The following is a 27,439-nucleotide window of genomic DNA, read 5'->3' on the forward strand; positions in this document are numbered from 1 at the left end:
ATTTGCAATGCCAAATAATACAGTGCAAACCACAATCACCCCAGTAAAGTGAAGGAGACTCATGTGGAGAATGTTTACTGCACACTGCTACAGATCCTTCTTGCTTTTTTTTTTTTTTTTTTTAAATACCTTAATAAACTTGAATTCTTGGCTAAGGAAGGAAAGCAAATGAAGCAAAGTTCTCAACACCTCTTTTATTTTGAAAAGATGGAAATATTTTTCTTTCCTTGGTTAATTCTTTAGCTTACAACACAAAGAAGAAAATGTGGCTCCGTTATACTTCATTTCATAGATGTAGAAGTAGCACAGAAAATGCCCAACAACAGTTACCATGTTATTACTCCCAGGTTATTAACAGTCTGATAGAAGTAGCCTATGCAGTTGAAAGAAAAACCTCCTCTTCACACCATTTCACTGGGAAAATAGCAATAAAATGAGAGAAAAAGTGGTAACAGTTAGAGGAAACTAAACCTACTGCTTCTAAGTGGTATCTCTCATTATAGATTGCAGCAGATTCCTTCATTCATCCTTTTCATCACAGTACATCTTTAAATACCTTCACTTGTTAGTGTTTTCAGGTGCCACATCATTTACTGCCCTTTTGCTTTGCCATTTAGAGCACAAAAGTAAAGCAGCACTGCATCTCCCGAGGTAACAAGAGGAATGAACTTGCCCCCCAGGTTTCCATCCAGATCACCCCTCAGACAAGCCAGGTGCAAATGGGCTGCATTTGTTTGGGGGAAGCCAAAAAGCCCTCTGTAGCTATGGCAGTGTAGATAACACTTGGCTGTCCAGTGCTCAGAGGTCTCCAGTTGCGAGTCAGTCTGGAGGTACATGATGGGCAGAAGCGTTAGTGCAGCGCTGTGCTCAAGAAAACAAACTCTGCAGAAAGGCAGACATGGGATCAGGCTAACACAGCTACACAATCCCTGTCTGGAATTGGCCTGCAGCCACAGCCAGTGGGCTCCAGCCACGCACCAGACATGCCCAAAGGCACTGGAAGCAAGGACAGTCGTGTGACATCTTTGTTTGCACTGGCACAAGAAACCATTCTGCCTTGCCGATGACAGCTGAGGGCCCACCAAGGCCGCGGCAGACCCGTAACATTATCTATTACTAACTCCCTGACTCCCCTTGTTGCCTGTGTTTTCTGCATACCTCGGTGAGTCTTGGCCTATCATTGCTTTCCCTCCCACACTGCTGACCCTCATTTTTCTTCATTTCTTGTTAATCAGCATTTACTCCAATTCGTTTGTGATATAACTTGTCAGGCAGTACAGTGTAAACACATGAAATGTCAAAAGCAAATAAAGGAAACACTGACACTGGCACTAGAGTCAGCATGCTCTCCCAATACAAATACCCAGCGCCTGAAGACAAGTAGAGAACAAGTCACGACAGCGCACGGGTATTATTTCTGTAAGTTAACAGTTTGTTTTTCTGCATCATAAAATTGAATGCAGTCCATCAACTTTTCTAGAACTCCTTTTTCTGCTGGAAGTTAAACAAGGTCCTAATTCATCTGCAGAAATTTATTCTCGATTCTCTGCCAAGTGGTAAAAGCAAGAGTTAATTTATTACCAGCTCCAACAGAAGGCATTTTAAAACTGCTGCTTTTTCACATGTGTACCATTCACTGGATTTCAGTCTTCTGGACTCCATTCTTCTGCTCTTTAGGAGACAGATGGGAAAGTCACCCTGTCCATCAAGTATATTCATCAGTGGGACTGTGATGGTCTATTCCTCTCTTGGTTGACCCACAGCAAATAAAAGAATTTGGCTTCAGCTTCAAAAAGTCTGTCCTGCTTAATAAACAGGAGCTCAGTGCTCTCCATCCTTCCTCCATGAGGCTGCTTGACAAGGTAAGCTGAGAGGGAAGCCCAGCTCATCGATGTGAGGGCAACACTGGATGGTGCCAACAGGGGAGGAGGGAAGGCTGAAAGTTTAATGCCAAACGCAGCTATTCTTTAAACAAGGACCGTGGGATAGACCAGTACACTTGGATATGTCCGGAAGCAGAAGCTTGGGCAAGAAGAAGAGTAGCCAAGCAATGTAAAAACAACCCCGAACAGGAAGGCCTAAAAGCGAGGAGGAGATAAGTTGTCTGAGGAGAAAATAGAGAAGAGCACTTGCTGAGGGCAGTGATACACTGGCACTGCAGCTGCAAGGAGAGCAAAAATGGTCCCTGTCCTGGGAGGTTCAGAGAATAAAGGACAGTCAGTGACCCATGGGGTCATGGGGGAAAAGAGACACAAACCTTCCTATGTAAGCAAAACTGCATAGATGTACAGACATCATCTCCCCCCTTTGGCACTCTCAACCACACATTACTGATTTATACTATTTAAAATGATGGGGATGCTCAGGAACAAGTAGCATTTTTCTCTCAAGCAAAAAGTTTTGAAAGTTCCCCTGATTATTTTTTTTTTTCATTTGGCTGTACTGATCTATACCAGTCTAGAAGAGAACAAACTTTCCTTACAATTCCTTGTTATCCACAGTCCTCGTTTACTACGGTGCTCGAATTTCAGGCTGTGAAAGCCTGCTGATTTTTACTCATTTACAGTTATCAGTTCATGTACTCCCATTTCTAAATCAGTTGTGGGCTTTTAATACTACACTACCTTGTAAAACACAATACTTGACTGATAAGATTTGTAAGAATAGACTTTAAGTAAATGCTCATTATTCGGAAAATTGGGTTATATTGAAATCTGTAAAATCTGAGTAATACTGCATTTCCCTACTTATCCTCAGCTATTACAAATTGAGTTGGTGACTTGATTAAAATATAAAGAATACCTTTTTTACAAAGAGAGAAATTATTCTTCAGAATCCCCAGAACCTCATCCCACTCCACCCTCACTCCTGATGTTCAGACCCAATGCCTGCAGGCCACCATTGCCTCACCATACAGATGTGCTTCCTACAAACTACTGTTTCATAGCTGGCTAAGCTTTGTTTCAGTCCTTGATTTGGGCTCCTTGATCCTGTCAAAAATACTAAGACAAGAGAACTTAGGCAAGATAACTGGTTCCTAGAAAACTCAGACTTCATTCCTAAGAGAGCAGCAGTGCTACAACAGGTTGCCAAAATCCTACTTTGACTTTAGCTCTTACCGAGAGAAGATAACTTCTAAGGCTGTGAGCTATGTAACCACAAGGCTAGTGATAGCGATGGAAGTTTCCCTCAAACATTGCCTATCTGAACAAAGTCAAGGCATTTCACAGTTAGTGAAGGACAGTACAAATAAGAAAGACAGCTCTTGCTAATACCCTGTCTCAAACTGTCATCCTTGATTTCCCCTTCACTGCCTCCCAGTCTTGTCAAAAAGCATGTCACTAGTTTGCTGCTATCACCCTCCTACAACATACAGGTTCTTGTTCCTGTGAACAGCCTTTTACCTTCAGGCTATCTTTCAGAAATGGCTGTATCAGAAACTCATTTGGTGCTCCTTACAGTCCTGTGGGATTTCTACTTTGTTTCCCTTGTTCTTTTGAGGCATTTTCCTACCGCTTTGTAAACACTGTGTAAGCAGCAGGTACTGCAGCTGAAATGGCACAAATCAGTGACATGGATGATTACCTTCACCATTTATTTGCTCTGCCTGCCCCGATTCACTGCATAAAAACTTTAACCAGCATAACTAGAGTTTATAAGAAGGTTTTCCAACCATTTACTGCAACAGCTACCAGACAACCTAGCATCACTTGATTGACATCAGAGAAATTATACTGATGTACAACAGCTGTCAATCTAGATACCAGTAAATATGTTTTCTTTAAATATAACTGAAACCTCAAACTACAGAAAATACAGTGACCACAGGGCTGCCCAGGACTATGCAGTATCTACAAGTTCCCTATCACAGACAATCTTTTACTGCTAACTCCCTAATTGTATCTGCTACGTATCAATTTTTAAAAATCCTATCCTTAATACTTTTCATTCCCATAATTTTCTAAATGGGTTGCATAAAAAAACTGTAAAACTTTGCAATAATGTAAACATATAATAGAGCTGGATGTGCTTTGTTGTCAAAGTAGCGTGGTTTTAACTTGTGAACTGTTGATGTATTCGCTGTTAATACACAGCTGATACAACAATATGGGTTGGTATTGACATTTGTTTGTCTGAAAACTTATTTACGTTGAAGATAGTGAACATCATGTTAGTGATGTCATTTTAAAATGTCACGGTAATATTTTATTCTCGTACTTATTTATGACATACTTTAAAAACCTACTCTCAAAATTTAGCACACCTTTTTGAATTAAATCTCTTCTCAAATTTCAAATTCCAAGTCATGAAGAATTTACTGCACAGACCTAGCAAGCTGAGCTTCTGCACCTTTATTTTTCCAGTTCTAGTCGTGCAGATTTCTGCTTCTGCTTGGTCCTACTATGTGATTTACTTTAATTTCACTAATTTTCAGAATTAACATACCATTATGTACATTAAGTGTAAAGGGCTACCACAGCTAAGTCAGCTGTAACTTCCTCTATGTATCACTGGAGTATTTAAATTGATCTCCTCCAAGTAACAGAGAAACTATGCACTTAGTAATAATACTTCTGTAGCTATGAGCTACATTGAGGAGATATTAGAACAAACTGATGTCTACCCAAAGGCAGTAGGGTCCTAATGAGAAAGTAAAAATGATAGTGGTGTTATTTTAACTTCAAGGAGTGGAAAGTAACATTTTAGGGACTGCTTAAATGAATTCACCCTGAATAATAGTAAAAGTAACAACAATACACTCTTCACACACTAGTTTAAACTTGAGAAATGATCTGAGTAAAGTATTATTAGCTATGAATTAATAAAAAAGTATGCTTTCTTCATTTTCCAAAGTTTTGAGTCCCATAATAGGCCACCTGCAAAAGCTTTTCTATATTTATTATATGACGTGTCTTAAAATTACTTGCATTTGGGCAAAATAATTTCTTCCTACTGTCATTATAGGCTATCAGATTATGTGCAGGGATGAAATGTTGCCTTCAAATAGATATGAGACCACTGACTACTGTTGTCTTCCATCAGAACTTAGTGAAGTCAGATTCTTCTTGGCTGCATTTAAACTGGCTCTACACACTGTAATTTTGCTGAGATAGGTCAGGGGTATCAGATGATACACTAGCAGAGACCAAATAATTGTATATTGAGCAAAGATGCATGGTGGAAATGTTCTCTGTGGTGCAGAAGAACTCAAACAGTTCTACTCTTTGAGTAGAAAGACTTTTTAAAAAGTCCAGTTGTCATCAAACTATTTTTTTTTTTTTTCCCAAAATGTGCTGGTTTTGACAGGGGTGGAGTTAAATTTTCTTCACAGTAGCCTACATGGTGCTGTGTTTTGGATTTGTGACCACATCAGTGTTGTTAACACAGGGATGTTTTAGTTACTGCTGAGCAGGGCTTACACAGAGTCACGGCCTTTTCTGCTTCTCACTCCACCCCACCAACGAGGAGGCTGGGGGTGCACAAGGAGTTGTGAGGGGACACAGCTGGGACAGCTGACCCCAACTGACCAAAGGGATACCCCATACCATATGGCATCGTACTAGGCATTAAAAGCTGGGGGGAAGAAGGAGGACATTTGGGATTATGGTGGTTGTGTTCCCAAGTCACTGTTACACGTGATGAAGCCCTGCGTTCCCAGAGATGGCTGAGCACCTGCCTGCCGATGGGAAGCAGTGAATGAATTCCTTGTTTTGCTTTGCTTGAGTGAGCAGCTTTTGCTTTACCTATTAAACTGTCTTTATCTCAACCTGTACGTTTTCTAACCTTTACCCTTCCGATTCTCTCCCACACCCCATTGTGTGGAAGTGAGCGAGCGGCGGGGTGGGGCTGAGCTGCCCACCAGGGATAAACTGTAACACAGAAGGAGTTTTGCAGCTAAAAGCATGGATATGAGTTTTTTTCTGAAAGTGAATCTTCGTTAGTGAATTTGGGAGATATGATTTGTCTGGATTCTGATGCTAACAACAGCTTATCACTAACAGCTGGAGAGGTTTCTCACACCCCCCCCCCCAACTTTTTTGATAATCACACCTCTTACAGGTTTCAAAGACAAAAATGGCTCATTAACTCAGATTCTGATTGTATTAATTTGGTGATGATACACTTGCTGCAGCTTTAGAGTCTAGAATGCAATGCTGTTCGCTATATTTACTGACCTTGGAGGTGAAATTTGAAAGCTCAAATGCCAGAACTCATAGGGATTCTTATGGCTTAAGATGCATCTATACTGATTTCCGCAACTCTTTTGCGTCTTCAAAGACTAAGTTCTTTGTTTATCTTGAGAGAACAGAAAATTGTATGTATCCAAAAACCACACAGTGGAACTAAGTAGATGGTAGTACATGGTCTTCTGTGGTACATCTGAATGATGGATTTTTCACTGGACCAGGAGTAGGCTTATTTTTGTGTACTGAAAAAACTGCTAGTACAGGAGGGAAATCAAGGAGAGGGATCTTAATGAATTAATGATTCTAAACTGAAGTTTGCTTCTCTGGTGGATTTTAAAGGTAAAAGGTAAAAGAGAGAGTCTAAATTCAGTCCAGTTCATTTTGCTGCTGGTTGCTGCCTTTCCCTGTATCGCTGTCATTCCCTTCTCCATTCCAGCAGTGGGGGTTTTCTGTTCACGCACATTTACTTGCGTGGCTTCCCTGGCGCACGCTGCAGGTTCTCGCAGGCGGGCGGGGGCAGGGCTCTGCGGCCCCGCGGTGCCCGTGTGCCCCCGGGATCACGGCGGGGCTGCGGCTGCTGTGTGCGGTGCGAGGGCACCTACGGCACCGCGGGAGGAGCAACAAACCCGCGCGGCCGGTCCCGTTCTGGGGCTCTGCGCGTGTGCGGGAACGCTCCACGCGAGCAGCGTGGACCGAGCGCGGGACCCGCCCGGCCCCCACAGACCAACTTCCGTGAGCTCCAGGTCCCGGACCCAGGCGCGGGCCCGGCTCCCGCCCGTGCCGGCGCCCACCTCCCCCCGCCCCCCCGGCGCGGGTCCGCCCGCAGCCCCCCGCCCCCCCCGCGGAGGGGCCGCCCACCCGGCAAGAGGATCCGCTCCGCCGCGCCCTCCCCCTGCACAGCGCCCGGCGCGGGGAGGCGGGCGGAGCGGCGGAGCGACGGTACCCCGCGCCCCTCGTCCCCATGCCGCGGCGGGCGGCTGGAGGCTGCCGCCGCGGGAGCTGCGCGCCCAGGCAGCCCGGCAAGCGGCGGGGAGCCGCCGGCATCGCCCGCCCGCCCGCTCGCCCACGGAGCTCCCGCAGCGACCGGAGCGACGCGCTCGGCTCCCGCCGGGGCTGAGGGATCGCGGCGCGCCGGCTTCCCGCGGGGACGTGGGGCACCCGGGGCAGGCGAGCGCTCCGAGGAGGCAGCAGTAGTCAGAAACCCAGCGCCGCAGACGGTGTCCCGCCCGGCCGCCGCGCCTCGCTTATGCTCGTTCGGGGGGGACCGAGGCAGGGCGGCGGATCCCGCAGGATGACGGGCGATGGGGAGTCTTAAGGCGGCGTCGAGGCGGCCCGTCGCGGGCTGCGATGCGCCCCGGCCAGCCGGTGCCGGAGGCGAGGCCGGGAGCCAGGTAGCCGCCGGCCGCCCACCGCGCCGCCCCTCGCCGCCGGCCGCCCGCAGCCCCCCGGGGTCATGGGAGCGGCGGGGAGCGCCCGCTGAGACGGCCGCGCCCGGCTGCAGGTAAGGAGCCCGCACACGGCCGGTGGGTGGCGGCTGCCGGGGCTCGGCGGGCCGGGGGTGGGGTGGGATGGTGGCTCCTGCGCGGGAGGAGGAGGAGGAGGAGGAGGAGGAGGAGGAGGAGGGGAGCGGCGCGGCTGCCCGGCTGGCGGCGGCCGGGCGCCCCGCGGGCCGTGCGGCCGTGTGTCGGCGCCCGCGCTCAGCCCGCCCGCTCCCGTTGCGGAGCCCGGCAGGGCCGTTCTTCCCTGGCGGGAAGCATCTGCCCCCCGGTGCGGCGAACAGAAACACGGCGGGGGGGGAACGGGGCCTCCTCCCCAGCCCCCTCCACCATGGCCGCGGCTGGCGCACGGCCCGGCCCGGCCCGGCCCGGCCCGGCGGGGCGCGGGGGGGGAGCGCAGCGCTGCGCGGGCCCCGCCGGCCCCGCCACCCCCCCGCAAACTGCTCCGCGGAGCGGGCGCGGTCCCCGCGAGGAGCTGCGCGGGCAGCGCCGAGGCCCCGCCGAGGCTCCGCCCCACCGCGCGCCCCCTGCCCGGGTCCCTCCGCAGCCGCGCCCCGCCGGCGGTGGCGGAGCCGCAGCCCATTGGCTGACGCGCTGCGCGGCGGCGGTGCAGGCGGCCAATGGCGGGCGGCGCCGGGGCGTCCTCCGGCCTCGGCCTCGCCCGGCGCTTCTCCGCTGCCTCGGGGCGGCCCCGGCTCGGGCGCGGGGGGCCCGGCGGTCGGCCGTTGGTGCTTCTCAGCCGGGCGCAGCAGGGCTGAGTCCCCCGGCCTGCGCTTCCCCGGCCCCTCGCAAGCCCCCGCGGTTGCCTCTTAACCTCGGCGAGTCCCTCTTGTAAGGAGATGCGATGCCCCCTCCCAAAAGGATTTGGAATGGGTAGGATGATTTTTAAAGGGAGTTTTCATTAAACGGAACATGAAGGAAAACAGCACCTGAATATTCTTACGCAAATTAAAAGCTATTTGTCTTGTAAAGAATGGTAAACGTCTCATTAACTTGACCGCAGATATTTGAGAAACCTCTTCATCCCGATGAGCCTCTCCTTTGAACTGTAATGGTTTGCACATGACGGTCTTAGGAAAAAAAATGTGTGTCTTGTTGCTAGCAGATCTGAGAAAATCTGACTTTTATACTAAAAGCAGTGACTAATGGAACTCATAATGTCTAGTAGAACCGAATGCCTTTCCATCGTTGTCACGCAATTGTACAAGAGCAGGAATACTAAATTTCTGCTGCTAATAGTAGCCTGCATTCCTGTATGTCTTTAAAGAGCTCAAATTCTTCTGATGATAAGGTTAAGAATAGGGATATTTCAAATTAATTTCTCCAGAGTTAGACTGCTTAGTCTGTCATTAAACATCTACACAAATTATTTTATTTTGAGAAATGGTTAGTACTCAAGATCAATAAGAATTGTGTTTTCTTGTCTGTTCTAGCACAGTGTGCATCTTTAAACGATTCTCCACTGGTCTGGCCATTCAGATTTAGATGCACGGTTCTGAAAATCTGAACTTGAGTGTTGACAGGCAAGGCAAGGTTATAGACTTTCTTGCTTACATTTCCTCTGAGGTCTGTGCTTGTGCTTCTAAATAAATTGTCAAGTTTTATCAGTTCTGACCATTGATAGCTCCTGTTTGGTTACGATTACAGTGTAAAAGCACGTCCGACATCGCACAGTAATGCGTGGCAAAGGATGACAGAGTCCAGATCTATGTTCAACTAATTCTTTCTTTCACTCACTTTCACTTTCAGTGATACCATTTCCCATATACGTTATGAATGGGATTCATTCAGCCACATTTTACCTTCCTGGAAGTTAGTAGCCTGTCTAAAAATTAGGCAGCTAGGCTAGGTGAGTTAGCTAACTAGGGACCTAATGGGGCTGAATTGTACTATTTCTAGGTGTCCGATCAGGTAGATACCTGATATTACTCACCTTCAAGTGAATAATATGGGTAGTGGTTTTTTCTTTCATTGACTGTAGAGGGAGCCATGGCAATTTGCTTCAACTAGACTCTTCCCTTGAAGTTTTCTAATTTTTAGGTGAGATGTATAGAACAAACCCACAAAATTTATTACCACGGGGAGACGGCATAGCTTTAGCAGAATAGGTGTTTAGCAGAAGAGCAGAAATGAATTATGGGGGGAAAGTCAACTTCGAAGTAGCAAAGGATGTGGAGGAAAGAAAACCTCTTTCCGACTGAGCTTTGCCTTGACAGTCTACACACCTGCTGGGACGCTGCCGAGCGTCGGTAGGTGTACAAAGCGTTTTATAAGGATTTTTCTAAAATGATCGTTTCTCCTCTCTTTCCCCTCTGTTGACGGCCCAGGAGGAGCGAGGCGACGGGAGGCGACAAGATGGGGGCGCGGGCGGCGGCGGCGGCGCTCTCCGTGGTGCTGATGCTGGGGCTGGGGCTGCCGCCGGGAGCCCGCGGCTGCCCCCAGCCCTGCGCCTGCTACCTCCCCACCGAAGTGCACTGCACCTTCCGGTCCCTGGCGGCCGTGCCGGCAAGGATTTCCAAACATGTGGAAAGAATCAATTTCGGGTTTGTATGGCAGTTTGTAGCAAACAGTTTTATGTTCTTGGGGCGGCATCCCAGAACGCTTCGCGCACGTGCGGCGCGCCGGGGTCGCGCCATGTACTTTTTAAGTAGAATTGCAGAGATGGGTGGTTACTTGCAAGCACTGTATTCAAACACTACAATTACTGGCAGGGAGAAAGTTTTAGTGTAGCCCTCATGTTTCAAAGGAAAGTTACTATTATTTTCAAATAAATATTTATGTCATGGTGTCAGTTCTTCCTGGCAAATAGGACATTTAGTCCTTTATAGTGTATAAAAAAATATATTGAAGTAAATTTTCTGTGGTATTTCTACTAAATGATGAGTTTTGTACCTGATGTAAAGAAATATAGTAGTAGTAAAGTTTTATCATGTAGCCAGGCAGCATTTTGGAGAACAATGAGATACAGCATATCTTAAAGTAATACAGTAAAACCAAAGTTATTCCACTGCCTTTGGAGTTGTGGGGTGGGGTTTTTTTCAAGGAAACTTAGTGCAATATAAGCAGATACCGATGTTTTTGGGCGACATTGCTCAGGCTCCAGCTCACGGTCCTCTGCCAGGCTATTGCCCGCTCACATCCATCTGTCAGACTGTGAGACAAGAAGGCAGGGACAGTTGGTAGGCTTAAATCACAATAGTGCTGTGTAGGGCCATTATGTGACATGGCATGGTGCAAGAGCCACAGTCCCCTTCTGCTTGATATCAGAGCTGCCTCACCACCTGGTGTGAACTCACCCTGACCACCTCAAGGCCTGTAAGCTGCAACTGATGGTGCAATGACTGACAGTGGGGGCCTTGTTTTGGTTTTTTGCTTCTGTGTAGTTAAAATTTCTACCCACCAGCACTTTATCCATCTAAAGCCTAATTTTAGTTTCAAAATGCCCTTGTACTCAGTAAATCTGTATTACATCAATCTGTACTTTTCATGCCATTTTTTAGTCATAAATGCCTTCCTCTCCCCCCACATTCAACAGTATTCACAGTCAACTCTTTCCTGTACATCAAAATTCTGTGGCAAATTCTATCCCTAAATTGCTTTTGAAAACTGGATGTAGGCCTCTAAGTTATTTAGGTGTTTTGGCTGTTTTTTAACAAAAGTATATTATTTGCTATGGCTAGCATAAAAGCCCTATCCTATCTTTGCATTTCATCAATACAAATGACATTTTCTGAGTCGTGTCCTTTCCCAGGAAGAAACAGTCTTAACTATCTGTTGTTGCATCTCTTTCATTTTGGAAAAGAGCTTTTGCCATATTTCTGTTCTAAGGTGCTATATATATTGGAGGTGAAGATTATTTTCCTAACTGGAAATAATTTAGGAAAAATTTTCATTTAGAGAAGTTCATACATTTTAGAAGGGCTGATGTTGAAATAAGGAATTTTAATAGGATAACTGCTCTAAGCCTAGTAGACCTGTTGTAGGACTAAAAATATCAAAACAGTAGTCTAAATTTTTAGCAAATTCAGAATCTTCAGATAGAAAACATGGTGAGGATCTAAAAGTATTTCCTCCATATTCAAAGTATTTTAGTTTCTCACTGTCTCTTCCCTTCCTTTCTAGAAAGTGTTAAAAAATAGGAAAAATCTTTAAAATTCTATGCTTAATTTGGAGACTTCATGCCCAGATTAGCTCATGCATTTAATTTTATGTCTACATATGGAAAACCTAAATGTAGAGCTAGGCCGCCAAACTTAGGACTTCCATATTGGCAAATAAAACCTGATTTATTTGTCCAAAGTGAAATTGAATTATTTTCAAAAAGTGGGTTTTCTGTATTCCTTCTCTAAAAGGAGTTTCTGGGCTCAAATTATATAATTGGAAGGTCAATTCCTAGATCTTATGTAATTAGATGATGTAGCCAATTACATGTTGTAACAGTAAGTGAAGCAGGATGTGAGTTCCTGCTTCTCATGCTGTTTGGGAGATTTCCATTTTTAATGTCCTCTCTCCAAATATTTATTCATTTATTGTTAGATGCTGTTTTGGCAACACTGCAACCTGTCTAGTTTGCCAGGCTCCATAGCATCATTGGTTGGCTGTGGGCCATTAATTTATTGCCATTCCATAAACCGAGCTGCATGGAAAAACATACTGACAACTATTAGAACTTAAACGCCTATTTATTGCTCTTACTCCTGAATTATGGCTAAAGTGCCACAAATTGAGTTAAAAGAAATCTTAATGTAAACATGAACTAAGTATATTTGGCCTTGTAAAAATGTTTCAGTAACTTCTGGCCCTTTGACAATACATTAAGATCCCTCCAATTTTTCCTGAAAGTTAAGTTATACTAATTTTACATTTGCAGTCCATGACAGTCAGTGCTTAAAATGTAACTGCACATGTGATTTTTTTCCAGGTTTAACAGTATACAGTCTGTATACGAAAACTCATTTTCAGGTCTTACAAAACTGGAATTGCTCATGATACATGGAAATGACATTCAGAATATACCTAATGGTGCTTTGAAAGATCTCGTGTCTCTACAGGTAATGCTCAAGTCTTCCTAAATTTCATAAATTCTAACTTTCATGAATAACAGAAGACAAAAATAAGTGGTTTTTTTGTAGTGTCTTTCTTAGGATTTCTTAGGGTACTATTTTCCCCCAGATACACTGGAGATCTATTAACTACGCCTATGTCATACTTGGTAATGACAACTAATACTCAGTTGTATTCTCCCTCTTTGACCAGCATATCATTTTTCAGTGGTGCAAAGGGTATTTGAACATGGGAGGAAAGTTTCTGCTTGCTTGCTATTCTGTTTGGATTTAGATCAAAACACAAAATTAATCTCTTTTTTTTTTTTTTTCAGGTTTTCAAAATTAGTTACAATAAATTGAAAGTCATAACTGGCCAAACTCTCCAAGGACTTTCAAGCTTAATGAGACTGCACATGGACCACAACAGAATTGAATTTATTCATCCAAATGCTTTTAATGGATTAACTTCTCTGAGACTGGTCCACTTAGAAGGAAATTTACTCCAGCAGCTTCACCCCGACACCTTTTCAACATTTATGGTCCTTGATTATTTCAAACTGTCAACAGTAAGACATCTCTACCTATCTGAAAATGCTCTTAGGACCTTACCTGCAGGGATGTTTCAAGGCATGCCACTGCTGGAAAATCTTTACCTTCATGGGAATCCATGGGCCTGTGACTGCAGTTTAAAGTGGTTCCTTGAATGGAGTGAAGTTTCTGGAGGTAAGAGCAAAAATACCAATGCTTCTTCAATGCATAATGTTAGATTTTTTTTTTCCTGTCTGCCTATGGATGGTTTTGTTATCTCCTGAGTATTATTACTTACATAATGTCTATCTGCACTATTATGTTCCATTACCATTCAATAAATACATGTATTTAAAAAACAGTGTAGAGAGGAGGAAGTTGTGTGTCACTAGCTAAAATCTGTATTCAACAACAAAGGAATTAGCTGTTATATTCAAGATGGAAAAAGTGATAGGTTTATAATTGAAAGGAGGAAATAGTTTATAACCTGTTAGTGTGTTCCTTTGCACAGTGGTACACCTTTGACTAAGGGCAGGTAATTGTCCTCAACCAACAAAGCTAGTAACTATGTGCTCTCTTGGAAGATGGGAATATTGGACTTGAATTTTGTTTGGCTAAGGAAGGAATGGAAATCAGATTTCCAAATTCCTGGATAAGTCCTTTAACTTTGGTGCTATCAATGTTAAGGCTGTTATGTAATATGCATCCTTCATGTCTATCTGTGTTTCTTCATCGACCACAACTTCCTTTTATGATGGAGAAAATCTCTTTTAAGTATTTTCAGAGAATACCTACAATCCTGCCACTTTTTTCCTAGAATAACTTGTCTATCTTTGTTCAGGCTTGGATGTGAGGTAAGTACTGCATTGCTTAGGCTGGAACACTTCTGGTCATGTGCAGAAGCAAAATACCAGAAGCAAAAAAGAAAAAAAAAATTGTAATGCCTCTATATCAGGAATACACTAAATGAGGGTTTTTTTGAATGGTGGTTTTCCATTTGGGCATCTCAGTTCACCAATGCTCCATCTCAGGTAGCTGCTTGCTATAGTAGGCCAGAGGGACTGGTGTTACACTAGAGCTGCTGCTAAAATATTAATAGGGAATTGTTATTTAATTGCAACTGAAGATGAGTACTGGAGTCACAAGCTTTATATAATAATTTGGAGCATGTATGGTGGATTATGGTGGGTCTTATCTTCTTAGTACATGTAATTCATCACAGTTTCGTGCTTAGCTATAGGACAATAGTTTTAAAATAGGGTGATACTTGAATGTGTAATTAAAGTGTTCCTGCCTGAACTGAAACTTGAGACATCTAATTTTATAATTATATTTCACTAACTTACATTTTAATATTCTTATATACTCTCCTTGATCCAAATGAGTGTGCATATTAAGTGCACTTAAGTTGCAATGTAAGTTATAACAATGAAATATTAGAGAAACTTTTTGTGCGGTGTTGGCTTGTTAGCATTTTTATTCAGTGAGATTCCCTTTATACACTACAACAGTAGCGAATATTGGAAAGAGAAAAGAGTTTATCCATGACATTTTCATGTATGACAGATGTTGTATCTTTATATAACTATAACATTAACTTCTTTGGCTAATTCTGTCCAGATAGAGAGCTATTAAAGTTCTTCAGACCAGTGTGGCCACTGCCAAGTTGATTGTGGGCCAGTTCTGTCATGAAGCATGCTTTCCTTATCTTTGAAACAACATATTTAAATCTGCAAGTGGCAGACTGGTTCAGTTAAATATTCCATTTGTAAGAACTTCTCAAGAAGCATATATTTTTCAGTTAAAAAATGGTATGAAATTTTGCCACTCTTTTCCCCTTCTCCTAGCATTTTGCCTTATAACCCACCCGTATATTGTTGATTCATTCAAGGATCCCTCATTCCTCAGGAGTGATCAGCATGACACTTATTCCTAGAATAACTGGAATGCATTTTATTTACAACATGTTTCCAAACTAAATATGTAAGGTGACATTTGACATTCTAGTGAGCAGAACAATGTAATAAATATATGATTGCTATTTTGCAGACAAGTCTTTCTGGCATTGATAGAAGAGAAGAGTCAAGACTATCATTTACTATTTTAATGCTTCTTCTCTGTTTTAGCTTTTATTTTATCATTACAGAGTTTACAGTTATTTCAGAGTTCAGGGAAGAAGTGGCACTTTCTCTATATTTTTTTGCTGATGATGAATAGCTTTAAGTGCAGGAACTAGTCAGCAGATTTTGGTAGCTACGTTGCCAGTAGTGTTGTTAATGAATAAAGAAAAATAAAAAGCTTCCTGAATTATTTAATGAGGAAGTCCATCATTTCTCAGGCAGGTAACTGCTGCATTTTTGAAAGTTGAGATGACCCAGTCCTCTTCACGTTAGATCCACAAGTTAGATGGATAAGCTGTCACTGTACAGATGCAGACTTTTTGACAGAGCATAGATTTTTACTGACTTATAGAATGTTGCTCTGAACACTTTGGTTGCTAGGCATTTGATTCAGAGGCAGTGAATCTAATTTTCAGAACGATGAAGTATTCAATCCTCTCATTAAAGTCAGAAGAAATTGTGGTCAGTTTGAGAATCAGGCACCAATTCAACTGTGAAAATAAAGAGGTTCCATTTTGAAAGCCTTGCCTTATGTGTCACATGCCATAATGTGTTCCTCATGCGGTCCATTTCACACTTTTGAGAGGTCTCTAACTCTAGAACAGAGTTCTTCAGCTTACCTATCTTTTGTTCCCACCCCCCCTTTTTTTTTTCTTTCTTTTATTTTCTTGCAGATGTTTTAAAATGCAAAAAGGACAAAACCTATGAAGGGGGACAGCTCTGTCCTAGGTGCAACAGCCCAAAACAGCTGCAGAAAGAAGATATTCAAAACTTGAAAGATATTTCCTGTAGGAAACCTGTCATTCAGTCCTCATTAAGGCAGAATAACAGCACTCGAGATGAAGAAGATGGTGACAGTTATGAACTCCCTCTGAAAGAGCTTCAGTCCTCCCCATGGAACATTTCTCTAAATATGACTGATGAGCATGGCAATGTAGTCCACCTGAACTGTGAAATCAACAGGCCAACAGGCTCTACCAAAATTCAGTGGAATCAAATTCAGGCTCAGGAGATTGATATAAATGCTACAATTTCGCTGGATTTTGAATGTCCAATGAATCGAGAAAACTATGAAAAACTCTGGAAGCTTATAGCTTATTACAGTGAAGTACCTGTCAAATTAGAGAGGGAACTTATGCTCAGCAAAGAGCCTAAAGTAAGTTATCGGTACAGGCAAGGCTCAGATTATGATGCTCTTTACTACACAGGTGTAAAAGCTCAAATACTGGCTGAGCCTTCCTGGGTGATGCAACCTCTTATAAATATCCAATTAAACAGGCGCCAGAGTACAGGGAAAAAAGTGGTGCTATCTTTTTTTACTGTGTTTTCTCGGGTAATTCATACCAAAGACACTGGGCAGCAGAGAAGCTGGGTAATGATAGAGCAAAACCAGAACACAAGAACAGCACAGAGTGTGGTGGAAGGGTCAGAGTGTCAGCTGAGCTGCAATGTGAAAGCCTCTGAGAGCCCCACCATTCAGTGGCTCTTTCCAGATGGGACTAAACTGCAGGCACCATTTAATCAGAAAGACAGTAGGTTTTCCATTCTCAGTAGCGGCCAGCTAATAATCAAAGCAGTGAGTTACACTGATGGTGGTTTGTACCACTGCATTGCCCAAGTGAGTGATAATGTGGACATAATGGCTTACAGACTTCAGGTGCAGCCTCCAGCTATTCAGGTAGCTGATTCAGATGTAGTGAGAGTTGAAAAAAGCGTTGGAGATCCAATAGTTTTGCCGTGCAACGCAGTTGCCATCCCAGAGCCACAGTTGAGCTGGATTCTTCCAAACAGCAGGGTAGTTAATGATTTGTCAAACTCTTCAAAAGCATATATGTTGGACAATGGTACTTTGCTTATTCCAAAAAGCCATGTCAGTGATAGTGGCCATTACAGATGTGTGGCTGTCAATCAGCAGGGATCAGATCAGTTTGTTGTAAGGGTCACAGTAAATAAAATGGTGTCTGACAGGTCATTTAAAAGGATAAAACTAAAAAAGCGCCCAGGCTCAAAAAGTTTGTCAAAAACAAGAGGGCGAGTCATAGATGATGGAGAGGGATCAGGGGCAGAAGCGGTGGAGGAGTTCCCACGAAGAAAGAACCACCTGAAAGACTGGGAAATAGCCTTTAAACAAAAAAGTGACCAGGTGCCAGAGACTCAAATTAAAAAGGGGAAGAAAGGCAGAAGGAAAATGAAAATCTGGAAAAGTACTGATAGAACCCAAGACAGCAATGTTGCAGAAGGCCGGAGAGTGTTTGAATCTCGAAGGAGAATTAATGTGGCAAGCAAGCAGATTAATCCACAGCAATGGGCTGACATTTTGGCAAAGGTCCGTGGGAAGAATATTCCTAGACCAACAACAGCTACAGCCATTTCTTTAACAACTGCACTGTCGCCAGTCATACAGAAAACTACTCCAGTCCCTCATCCAGTAGACAGCCCTCCGTCTTCAGAGATAGCAGCTGATGTGGTAGATTCCTCTGCTGATGCATCACCTGTGGGAGAAGATGAGCCATTCTCAGTCACTGTTTCCCACAATACTACAGCATTTTCAGTCCAGTCCATTTTAAGGAGGTCAGAGACTGAACCCTTCTCAGAGCACAGGGCTTTAGAGACACCTGCAAGTATATACTCTGTAGAAATTGCTATATCAGGTCCATATTTGACTCCTGTCTCTGCAGCTGTGCCACCCGAAGACCAGCAGCATCTTGATGTCAGGACTGATGGTTCAGTTGTAGTTAAAGAAAATAACCACCCTCTCACTGAAGCACCTCTAACCAGACAAATTGTAACAAACTTTCCTAAGATTCAGAGCAGTTCATTCACAGTGGAAAATATAGATATAACTATATCTTCTACATCAGAGGAAAATTCTGCTTTTGATGAGCTACCACTTGATGCTACTGTCCTAGCTGAATCTCAGACTGTGGATCTTCATAACGTCTTGGAGACAAGTGTGAAGTTAAATGAAGTGGACCCGACGAGTGTTGATACCATAATTTTAACACCTTCTCAGTTGGATGAGTTCATCCCAACAGATTCTGTAGACACTACTACTGTTTCTTCATCCATTTCTCCATTTGTTACAGAAAAGAGCAATGAGTTGATAAACCAGCACAAAGAAGTATCCACAGGTCAGACAAAAATGGCAGACTTAAGTACAAGTTTTCCAGCTGTCACACCCATCAGGGTTCAGAGCAAGGAAGAACCTGAGACCAACAGGAATACAGTGACTCAAGAAAGCATATCCAGCAGTTATGCAGAGAGTTTTCAGGGAGAACATAGAAACCTGGCTACTCCAAAACCAGATCCCACACTAATTTTGCATAGTACTAATGCTCTTCATGAAACAGCAGAGGGGACAAAAACTGCTTCTTCCATCAGTAGATTGACCGCTGTGGCCACAACGATAACTCCCTATAGAAAGACCATGCCTTCACTAGTTACTCAGCATGCTAGAAAAAGACCTTATGGGAGAAGGAGATTGAGGCCAAACAGAATCCGACAAAGACCAAAGCCTTTCCCCCGTGTTGTTTTAACCACAAAGGCAATGCCCATCCTTCCAAAGACACCAGAAGTGGAAGCTGTGACCGAAACTTCTGCAACTCCTAAAAGTCCTGATCTTAAGAACAATGTCAAAATACAGGCTAAGGAAGAGGACCATATGGTATTCACTCCTTCATTAGTTACTGATCCGGTTGTCTTAGAGAAAATTACCAAAATCAGGGAGGTGGTCACAACTTCCTTCTTTAGGCCTACTGCTTCTCCACCTGAAGCACAACATGTGACACTCTCTACTGCTCCCGAAACCTTGGCACTTCCAGTGACTGCACCTATCACAATTTTGTCATCATATGTTGTACATGATGCAGTTCCCACAAAAGAGTCAAGTGTACCTCTGAAACCAGAGCAAAGTGAAGTGTCAACATACCCATCATTAGACAATATATCTGAGGAGAAGGGCATTAAAGCAGATTCTAAAACTATGGATAGTAAGGCAGAACAGTCAAGCACAACAACTTCTCCAGAGCAGATGAAGACCTTGATACTATCTACAAAACCAGAATCTCAAGAAGACCCTATCCTATTTGACTCAGAAATTGTAGTTAATGAAACAACCACTAGAACGTTCCAGCTGATATATCCCACTATGACTGACTTAAGTATTCCTGTTGGCACAGTGGAAGTTTTTAAGGATCTCTCAGTTTCAAAGGAGTCATGGAAGCCCACAGTATCTTTAGAAACACCAGCAATAACTGAGCCACCTCAGCAACATGAGGTGATTACTTTGTCCTCCTCCTTCAGCATGACAGAAACTCAGACTTTTCCACTTAGTGAAACACAGAAATCTGTTGCTTCTCAGACTGAGACGAAGCCATCTTCCTCAGATAAAAAGAAAGCTATGTCACATGAATTTCATCATGATCCCACTTTGCAGACAACTGAAAAGTTTCCAACTACATCCACTTCCTCTATTCCATTTATAAAACTTGCCACTCCTCCCCCTTCCATTCCAAGCACTTCACATCCTCCTCTTCATTATACCACCGAGGAAAGTAATGTCTTCAATCAAGAAAGGTTCCCAGAAGTAAAACAAGTTGAAGCAGATGGTGACAAAATGGTGGTAAGCTCAAAATGGAATGTACACCGTACTCCTTCTTCTAGCCAAAACAGGATTAGCATACAGTTGAAAGAGGAGCAATTCAAAGAGTTGTATAGTAGCAAGTCAAACAACAGTTTGCTGCTAAATCCAAACCTTCCCCATCCACCCGCTGGAATGATACCAAGCCTAAACCAAAGACTGCCCATTGTACCTCCAAAGCATGTTCCAGTAAGAGGCACAGTGAAGCCTCCATATATTGTAACACAAGGCTCATTTCGCTATTTTATAACACACCAGCCTCCTCACTACACAAACAAACCAGAGATAACAGCATATGCAGCACATACCATCCAGGACAAAAAATCTTTTGCCTCTCACAGAGAAACAACTACCCCAACACAAGCCTCTCCATTTCACAAAACAAATCAATTCACTGCAAGCAAGTTCAGTAATCAGGGTCAAAACAGATACAATATTAATTCAAGGTTCTTTGGAAATAACTATGTTCCTGATAACAGAGGCACAGCAGGGAGACTACCAAGTCAAGGGATCCCCTATTATCCCAGTTCCAGAATGCCATTCCATTTCAACAGAACAAGGATATTCCCTCACTTAAGTACGCATCCTAAACCAGTGGTGCCTAGTCAACTAGTCCCAAAAGACACAAATGAGAAGAAGGTTGCCCAGGTCTCCCCTACTAGGATTCCAGTGCAGAAAGCTACAGCTATTCCAGTGCCTCCAATGCCACACACCACAGCCACCACATCACCACCAGCAGTTTTGAAGATTACCCTTCCAGCCTTTCTCTCTCAGCGCACAAAACCACAGATATCCACTACAATCCATCCTTTTAAAAATGTTCATCATCGTCATCAAAAAGTTCCATCTGTGCCTTATGTGGGAGGCATTATGCCACACAATTCGACTGTAATTCAGTCTTCCACTAATTTCAGGATACATGGAGAAAGACCTAAAATTATCACAAAAGGATCTCAGAGCATGTCCATCCTTGCTGAAGCAGATGCTTTTATCCCTTGTGATGCAGTAGGGGAACCCAAGCCTTTTATTACTTGGACAAAAGTCTCTACAGGTAAGACAGAGAAAAATGTGTTCTTCCACACGTTTTTTTAAGGGTACAAATACTTGGGTTGTTGCAACCCAACATGCAACATGATTGCAGGAATAGTCCAAAACACTGAAGAATAATTTCTGTCTCTCTTAATAATTATAGATAAAATGTGACTAATTGCAACTAATCATTACAGGTAAAAATAACTTTGCAGTATTTCTTGTAGTAAAAGAAAACCTCTACCATTTAATGAGTTTATTTTTTGAAGAGCAGCCAGCTCTGTTTATTCACAGCAGTTAGAATTTATGATGACAACACTTGTGAGTATGGGTTAACACTGCTGCCTTAAATATTGATGTGTCTGTCATCTCCTTAAGAAAAAGAGAAATTACATAAAGATTTAAGAGGAATCCTAAACCATAAAGCCCTTAAAAGTTCCCACACTCTACATACTTGCAAGCTAGTATGGTTAGTTCTGCAGTAGAAACAAGGACTAATTTGACCTATGTCAGTAGATGTCATGTGATCCATCTGAAGTTTTCCATGCAACAGTGTATGTCTTCAACCCTTTGACTTTCCATTTCTTTCTTTCCTCTCACCTTCCTAGGAGCTCTAATGACAGCCAACACCAAGTTACAAAGGTTTGAAGTCTGGAAAAATGGTACCCTCCTTATCCGAAATGTTCAACTTCAGGATCGTGGACAGTATTTGTGCACAGCTCAGAACCTGCATGGCACAGATAAAATTATCATTGTGCTCACAGTTGTAGCCCACCAGCCCAAAATTTTACTTTCCCGCTATCGAGATGTCACGGTCTATTTTGGAGAGACCATAGCAATGGAATGTCAGGCTAGTGGGACTCCAAGCCCACATATTTCATGGATTTTCCCAGATAGGAAGATTTTGCAGTCAGTCACCACCATAGAAAGCAGGATAATGCTCCATGAAAATCGAACTTTGTCTATCAAGCAAGCAACTTTTTCAGACCGAGGAGTTTACAAATGCGTAGCAAGCAATGCTGCAGGAGCTGACAGCATTGCAGTGAGGCTGCACATTGCAGCCTTACCCCCGATCATCCAGCAGGATAAGCAAGAGAACATTTCCTTGCCCCTCGGTAGCAGTATTAACATCCACTGCACTGCCAAAGCAGCACCACCTCCCAGCATCCGCTGGGTAGTCTTTGATGGCACGCAAATCCGACCTTCTCAGTTTGTCAATGGGAATTTATTTGTTTTTCCCAATGGAACTCTTTATATTCGCAACGTTTCTCCCAAGGACAGTGGGACCTATGAGTGCATTGCTGCTAACATGGTGGGAGCTGCCAGGAGAACAATACAACTCCATGTGAAGAAGCATGCGTCTAATGCTAAGATCACGGGGAGCTCTCCTCAGAGAACAGATGTAACATACGGCAGCATCCTGCATTTGGACTGTAGTGCTTCTGGTGACCCCTGGCCTCGGATATTATGGAGGTTGCCTTCCAAAAGGATGATTGATTCCCTACACAGGTAAATTACTATGTGAGGTGTCACAGCTAAATTACAGTTTAGATGAATTTAGAGAAAAGACCATTCATACCTGGACAACTTTTATTCTTGAAATCTGTGAGTTTTGAATGAGGCCCCCAATCTTTTAAGGAAGAATTTTAAATTATATCAAAAGGTAGCCAAGTCATAACTTAGCATAATTTTCTTGAAAACAATAGTACTCTTGAAAAATCAGCCTCAAGTATTTAGGATAAGCTACTACTATTTGTCTTTTACAGCCACTCGTAAATGTAGTAAAGAGTCTAATGGCAAAAGTTAAGACATACAGCTTGTGTACTGCTTGTTCCAATGTGCTTAGTCTGCATAGAGTTGCATAGGTGCCTGCTTTTCCACAGGAGAAATGGGATCACTGAATTTTATCTGTTGTACAAATCATTATACACAGTAAATATGGGACAAAGAAATCATGTTATAATTATTTAAGTAAGTATGATCATTTTACTATCATTGTATAAATAAACGTTACCTTGCAATAAGGCCTGTGCAAACCCAGTTACATATAAATGCCTAAAACAATATCTTCTCCAGTGTTCACAATATCGAGTAAAATATCACTTCTCCAAACCTACAATAACTGTCCTAAGACTTTGCGGAAACAAATTCTGCTTTATAAATTATTCATTACTCACTCTGAGCTCTATAGAGAGATAAGAAATATACTGAAACTAAAATGCACAATTGTCAACAACTTTCTTAATATCTGAATGTAGTCATCATTTTTTTCATATTGACAAAAAATATATTTAGGTAGCCTGTAGATAGCACAAAATCCAGAATTCTTTTTATGCCTTATAGTGATAACAGGAAAATACTGGTATTTATTTTCCCTCATGTGAGCTGTTTTTCAAATGCAGGAGATCTTTGGGGAGAAAACTGGGGCTACTGAGGAAATTAGTTTTGACCACAATACACCAATCCCATAGTGAAGTGGAAAAGAATAATAGCTTTTTAGCACACTGAAAATCTTTTTTTCCATATTGCAAAGCTTAGCTTCTTTATGATTGTTCTAAAGGTTTAAAATGTTATACCTGATGCAAGAGGAAGTTGCTCATCTTGATTTGTTTTTAGCTGAGGACCCAAGTGCAAGACTTGTTAGTTATGGCCTGTATAGGTTTGTGTGGAGTATATTAGAGATGCCATATCTGAATCTTACAGAATACTGTATATGCAGTCAGGAGAGTCAAAAATACTATAATTTGGTATTTAGTGATTGCTTAATGATCAAAAACACTGTTAAAGCCATTGATTGAATGGAACAGAGTTGCTTGGTTACAAATGAGTAGAATTATTTTTTTCCGTTTGCTTTTTGGTGGTGAATATCTTCGACATTTCAGACTATCTAGTTATCTAACAATGCTCCTCTCCTTTTTTTCAGTATTGTTGAGTTGTGGTTTTTTTTTCCCCAGGTTTCACTCAATAGTTAATAAACATGATTTTGCAGCTCATGTTCTGTTCTTTTTTCTTTCCTTACAGTAGCTTGGAGACTAGAATCAAAGTATTCAGCAATGGGACTTTGGTTGTCCATTCAGTTACAGATAAAGATGCAGGAGATTATCTGTGTGTGGCCCGCAATAAGATCGGGGATGACTACGTGGTCCTCAAAGTGAATGTGATGATGAAACCAGCAAAAATAGAACATAAGAATGAGAATAACCACAAGGTCAAGTATGGAGGGGACCTGAAAGTTGACTGTGTAGCAACAGGTTTGCCAAATCCTGAGATCTCCTGGGGTCTCCCAGATGGCAGCATGATCAATACCTTCATGCAGTCAGACGACAGCGGCAGCCGGACGAAGCGATATGTGGTCTTCAATAATGGAACCCTGTATTTCAATGACGTTGGACTGAGAGAGGAAGGGGACTACACCTGCTATGCTGAGAACCAGATTGGGAAGGATGAGATGAAAGTACGGGTCAAAGTAGTGGCTGAGCCTGCAACTATCAGGAACAAAACATACGTCGTTATTAATGTACCCTATGGTGATGTTGTCACAGTAGCATGTGAAGCCAAAGGAGAACCCACTCCCAAAGTGATCTGGCTCTCCCCAACCAACAGGCCCATTCCTGCCCTATCTGACAAATACCAGGTATATAGGGATGGCACCCTCCTTATCCAAAAGGCCCAAAGATCTGACAGTGGTAACTATACTTGCGTAGTGCGGAACAGCGCTGGAGAAGATCGGAAAATCGTCTGGATTCATGTTAATGTTCAGCCTCCCAGAATCAATGGTCATCTCAGTGCAATAACATCTGTGAGGGAGACAGCCATCAGGGACAGCCGGAAACTTATTGACTGCAAAGCTGAAGGCATCCCTACTCCTCGGGTCTTATGGGCTTTTCCAGAAGGAGTAATCCTGCCGGCTCCCTACTATGGGAACAGGATTACTGTGCATCGCAATGGTACATTGGATATCAGAGGGGTGAGGCAGACAGATGCGGTGCAGCTCATATGCATTGGACGGAACGAAGGAGGGGAAGCGAGACTGATTGTGCAGCTCCTTATCGCAGACCATTTGGAGAAACCCTCCTTCAGAGACCCTGTCAATGAAAGGATCACTGCTATTGCTGGGCACAGCATCAATCTGAACTGCTCAGTCCAGGGGAACCCAAAGCCCAGCACAAGCTGGATCCTTCCCAATGGCACTGAAGTGCTAAGTGGCAGCCGTCTGCACAGATTTTACCATAAGAGGGATGGGATCTTACACATCAGCAGCCTCTCTGCTGGGGATGCTGGGACTTACCGCTGTGCAGCCAGAAACCCAGGAGGTTATGTGGAACGAGTAGTCTTCCTGAAGGTGGGACTCAGGCCAGAAATCAGCAACCAGTACAACAACCTAGTGAGCATCATCAACGGAGAAACTCTGCAGCTCCATTGCATCACCCAGCCAAACCAGCGGGCACAGATCTCCTGGACACTGCCCAATGGGATGGTTTTGGATGCCCCCCAAGCTGTGGGTCGCTTTTCCCTGCTGGAGAATGGCTCACTGACGGTGCGCGAGGCTTCTGTATTTGACAGGGGCACTTATCTGTGCAAGGTGTCCACAGAGTATGGCACTTCTGTTATGAATGTGCCTGTTATTGTGATAGCCTATCCTCCCCGGATCACCAGTGAGCCAGCACCTGTCATTTATGCCAGGCCTGGAAATTCAGTAAAACTGAACTGCATGGCCATTGGGATTCCTAAAGCAGAAATAACATGGGAGCTTCCAGACAAATCCCATCTGACAACAGGAGCTCAATCCCGTCTGTATGGAAACAAATTTCTCCACCCTCAGGGGTCATTAGTCATCCAGCAGTCTACTCAAAGGGATGCGGGCTTCTATAAATGCACTGCTAAAAATATACTAGGCAGTGATTCGAAAACAACCTACATACACATATTCTAACACTAAAACAAATGCCTTTGGCTGGATACTAATGTTCCAAGTCACTGCCAAGCGAGTGCAACAAGGAAAGTACTCCTTGCAACAAAGCCAGGAAGGCTGAAGGCAGAAAAGAAAATAAATTAATCCTATTTTCATGCAAAGTGCATTGCTTTTGTACTCAGTATGGTAGTAAGTCCCTGCAATAAAAGGAGGCAGTAGACATACTGAAACTGAGGAGACTAACACGTTGGAAAAGGTCTTCAAATTGTTAAGACAGTGTAATGTGGTTTTTTGTGCTATCCAATAGCATCTGAGACCTGAAGTACTCTATTCTTGTCAATAGTCCAAAGCTATTCCTTGTTCTAACAAGCACCTTAAAAGTACCAAAGAAGTATTAACTGTTAATAAACGAGCTGCAGTGATAGAAGTGCTTTAGTAAAACATAATTTTCTTTATACCCTGCAGCGCTTTTGCATAATCTAGCCTTATAGAATATGATTACTAACCTTTCTGTTCATTCTTCTATCAGCTCTTCAAAATCAAAGACTAACTTAGCAAATAAGAGTGATCTATTTTAATAAAAATACATGCAGACATTAATTACCTTAACATATGAACAAACCTTTTCCAGCTACTAAGGACACTACAGTCAAATCATTCATTATATATTTTATATATATTTTTAAATCAGACTATGAGACTAGAAAGAGTAACAATGAACCTGGTCTCATTTTATAAATTATTGGTCTTTACAAGACTCTGATACATTACAGTGTTTTATAATATTAAGGTCAATATACTGTACATTTTATAATAAAAAATATTTTCCAAAAAATATATTCACTGTGGTTTTCATTTTGTTTTGAGAAAATAGGGAACTCCAAACAGTGATATATGAAGTTAAGTCAAAAAACAGAAGTCACTCTTTATCTTTCTAAGTGTGATTCCTAATAAAAACTTAACACTTCTCTTATGTATATTTCAGGATACATTTACAATTTGAATACTTTTTCTGCAATCCAGGATGGTTTATTGGATAATACAGAATTTTGATAAGATTTATCAATTATGCTGTAGAAATAATTGCTACGAGATGATGAATATGCCCGTGTTTCAACAAACCAGTCAGAATTTTGCAAATGTTAATTCACCTTTAAAACATACATATTCTATGAGATATTCCTGAATTCTTAAAGTTCTGATTGTTCATAAAACTTATGCTCTTGTTTTGGTATATGATAAGAATAAAAGCTTTCTTTTTCTTTCCTCTATTGATCAAAAAATAGTAGTGTTATTCTAATATTTGCATTTTGTAAGAAATGTAGACAAAGATTTCCTCACCCCACAAATTTATCGAGTTTAGAAAAATTGTAAGCTGTTGCAAAATGCGTATTTATCATCATGGTAAACAGAACTGAGCTACTTGAAGTAAAAAGTATTTGATTAGAACATTGATGTTGAGTTAAATGACAAGGACAAGGA

The 27,439-nt window shown here is 42.7% G+C and overlaps 1 protein-coding gene across 1 annotated transcript; it reads left to right on the top strand.

Moving 5' to 3' along the window:
- The first annotated feature begins 7,489 nt into the window (after positions 1-7,489).
- MXRA5 (matrix remodeling associated 5) lies at positions 7,490-26,794 on the top strand. Its single transcript, XM_074814901.1, has 7 exons — positions 7,490-7,689; positions 10,012-10,227; positions 12,606-12,735; positions 13,062-13,452; positions 16,052-21,067; positions 21,654-22,554; positions 24,067-26,794. Exons 1-7 carry the CDS (start codon positions 7,490-7,492, stop codon positions 25,976-25,978), a joined length of 8,766 nt encoding a protein of 2,921 aa, XP_074671002.1. The 3' UTR covers positions 25,979-26,794.
- Positions 26,795-27,439: the final 645 nt, after the last annotated feature.

Source organism: Strix aluco, chromosome 2 (genome assembly GCF_031877795.1).
Source record: "Strix aluco isolate bStrAlu1 chromosome 2, bStrAlu1.hap1, whole genome shotgun sequence".
In the NCBI taxonomy this organism is placed as follows: domain Eukaryota; kingdom Metazoa; phylum Chordata; class Aves; order Strigiformes; family Strigidae; genus Strix; species Strix aluco.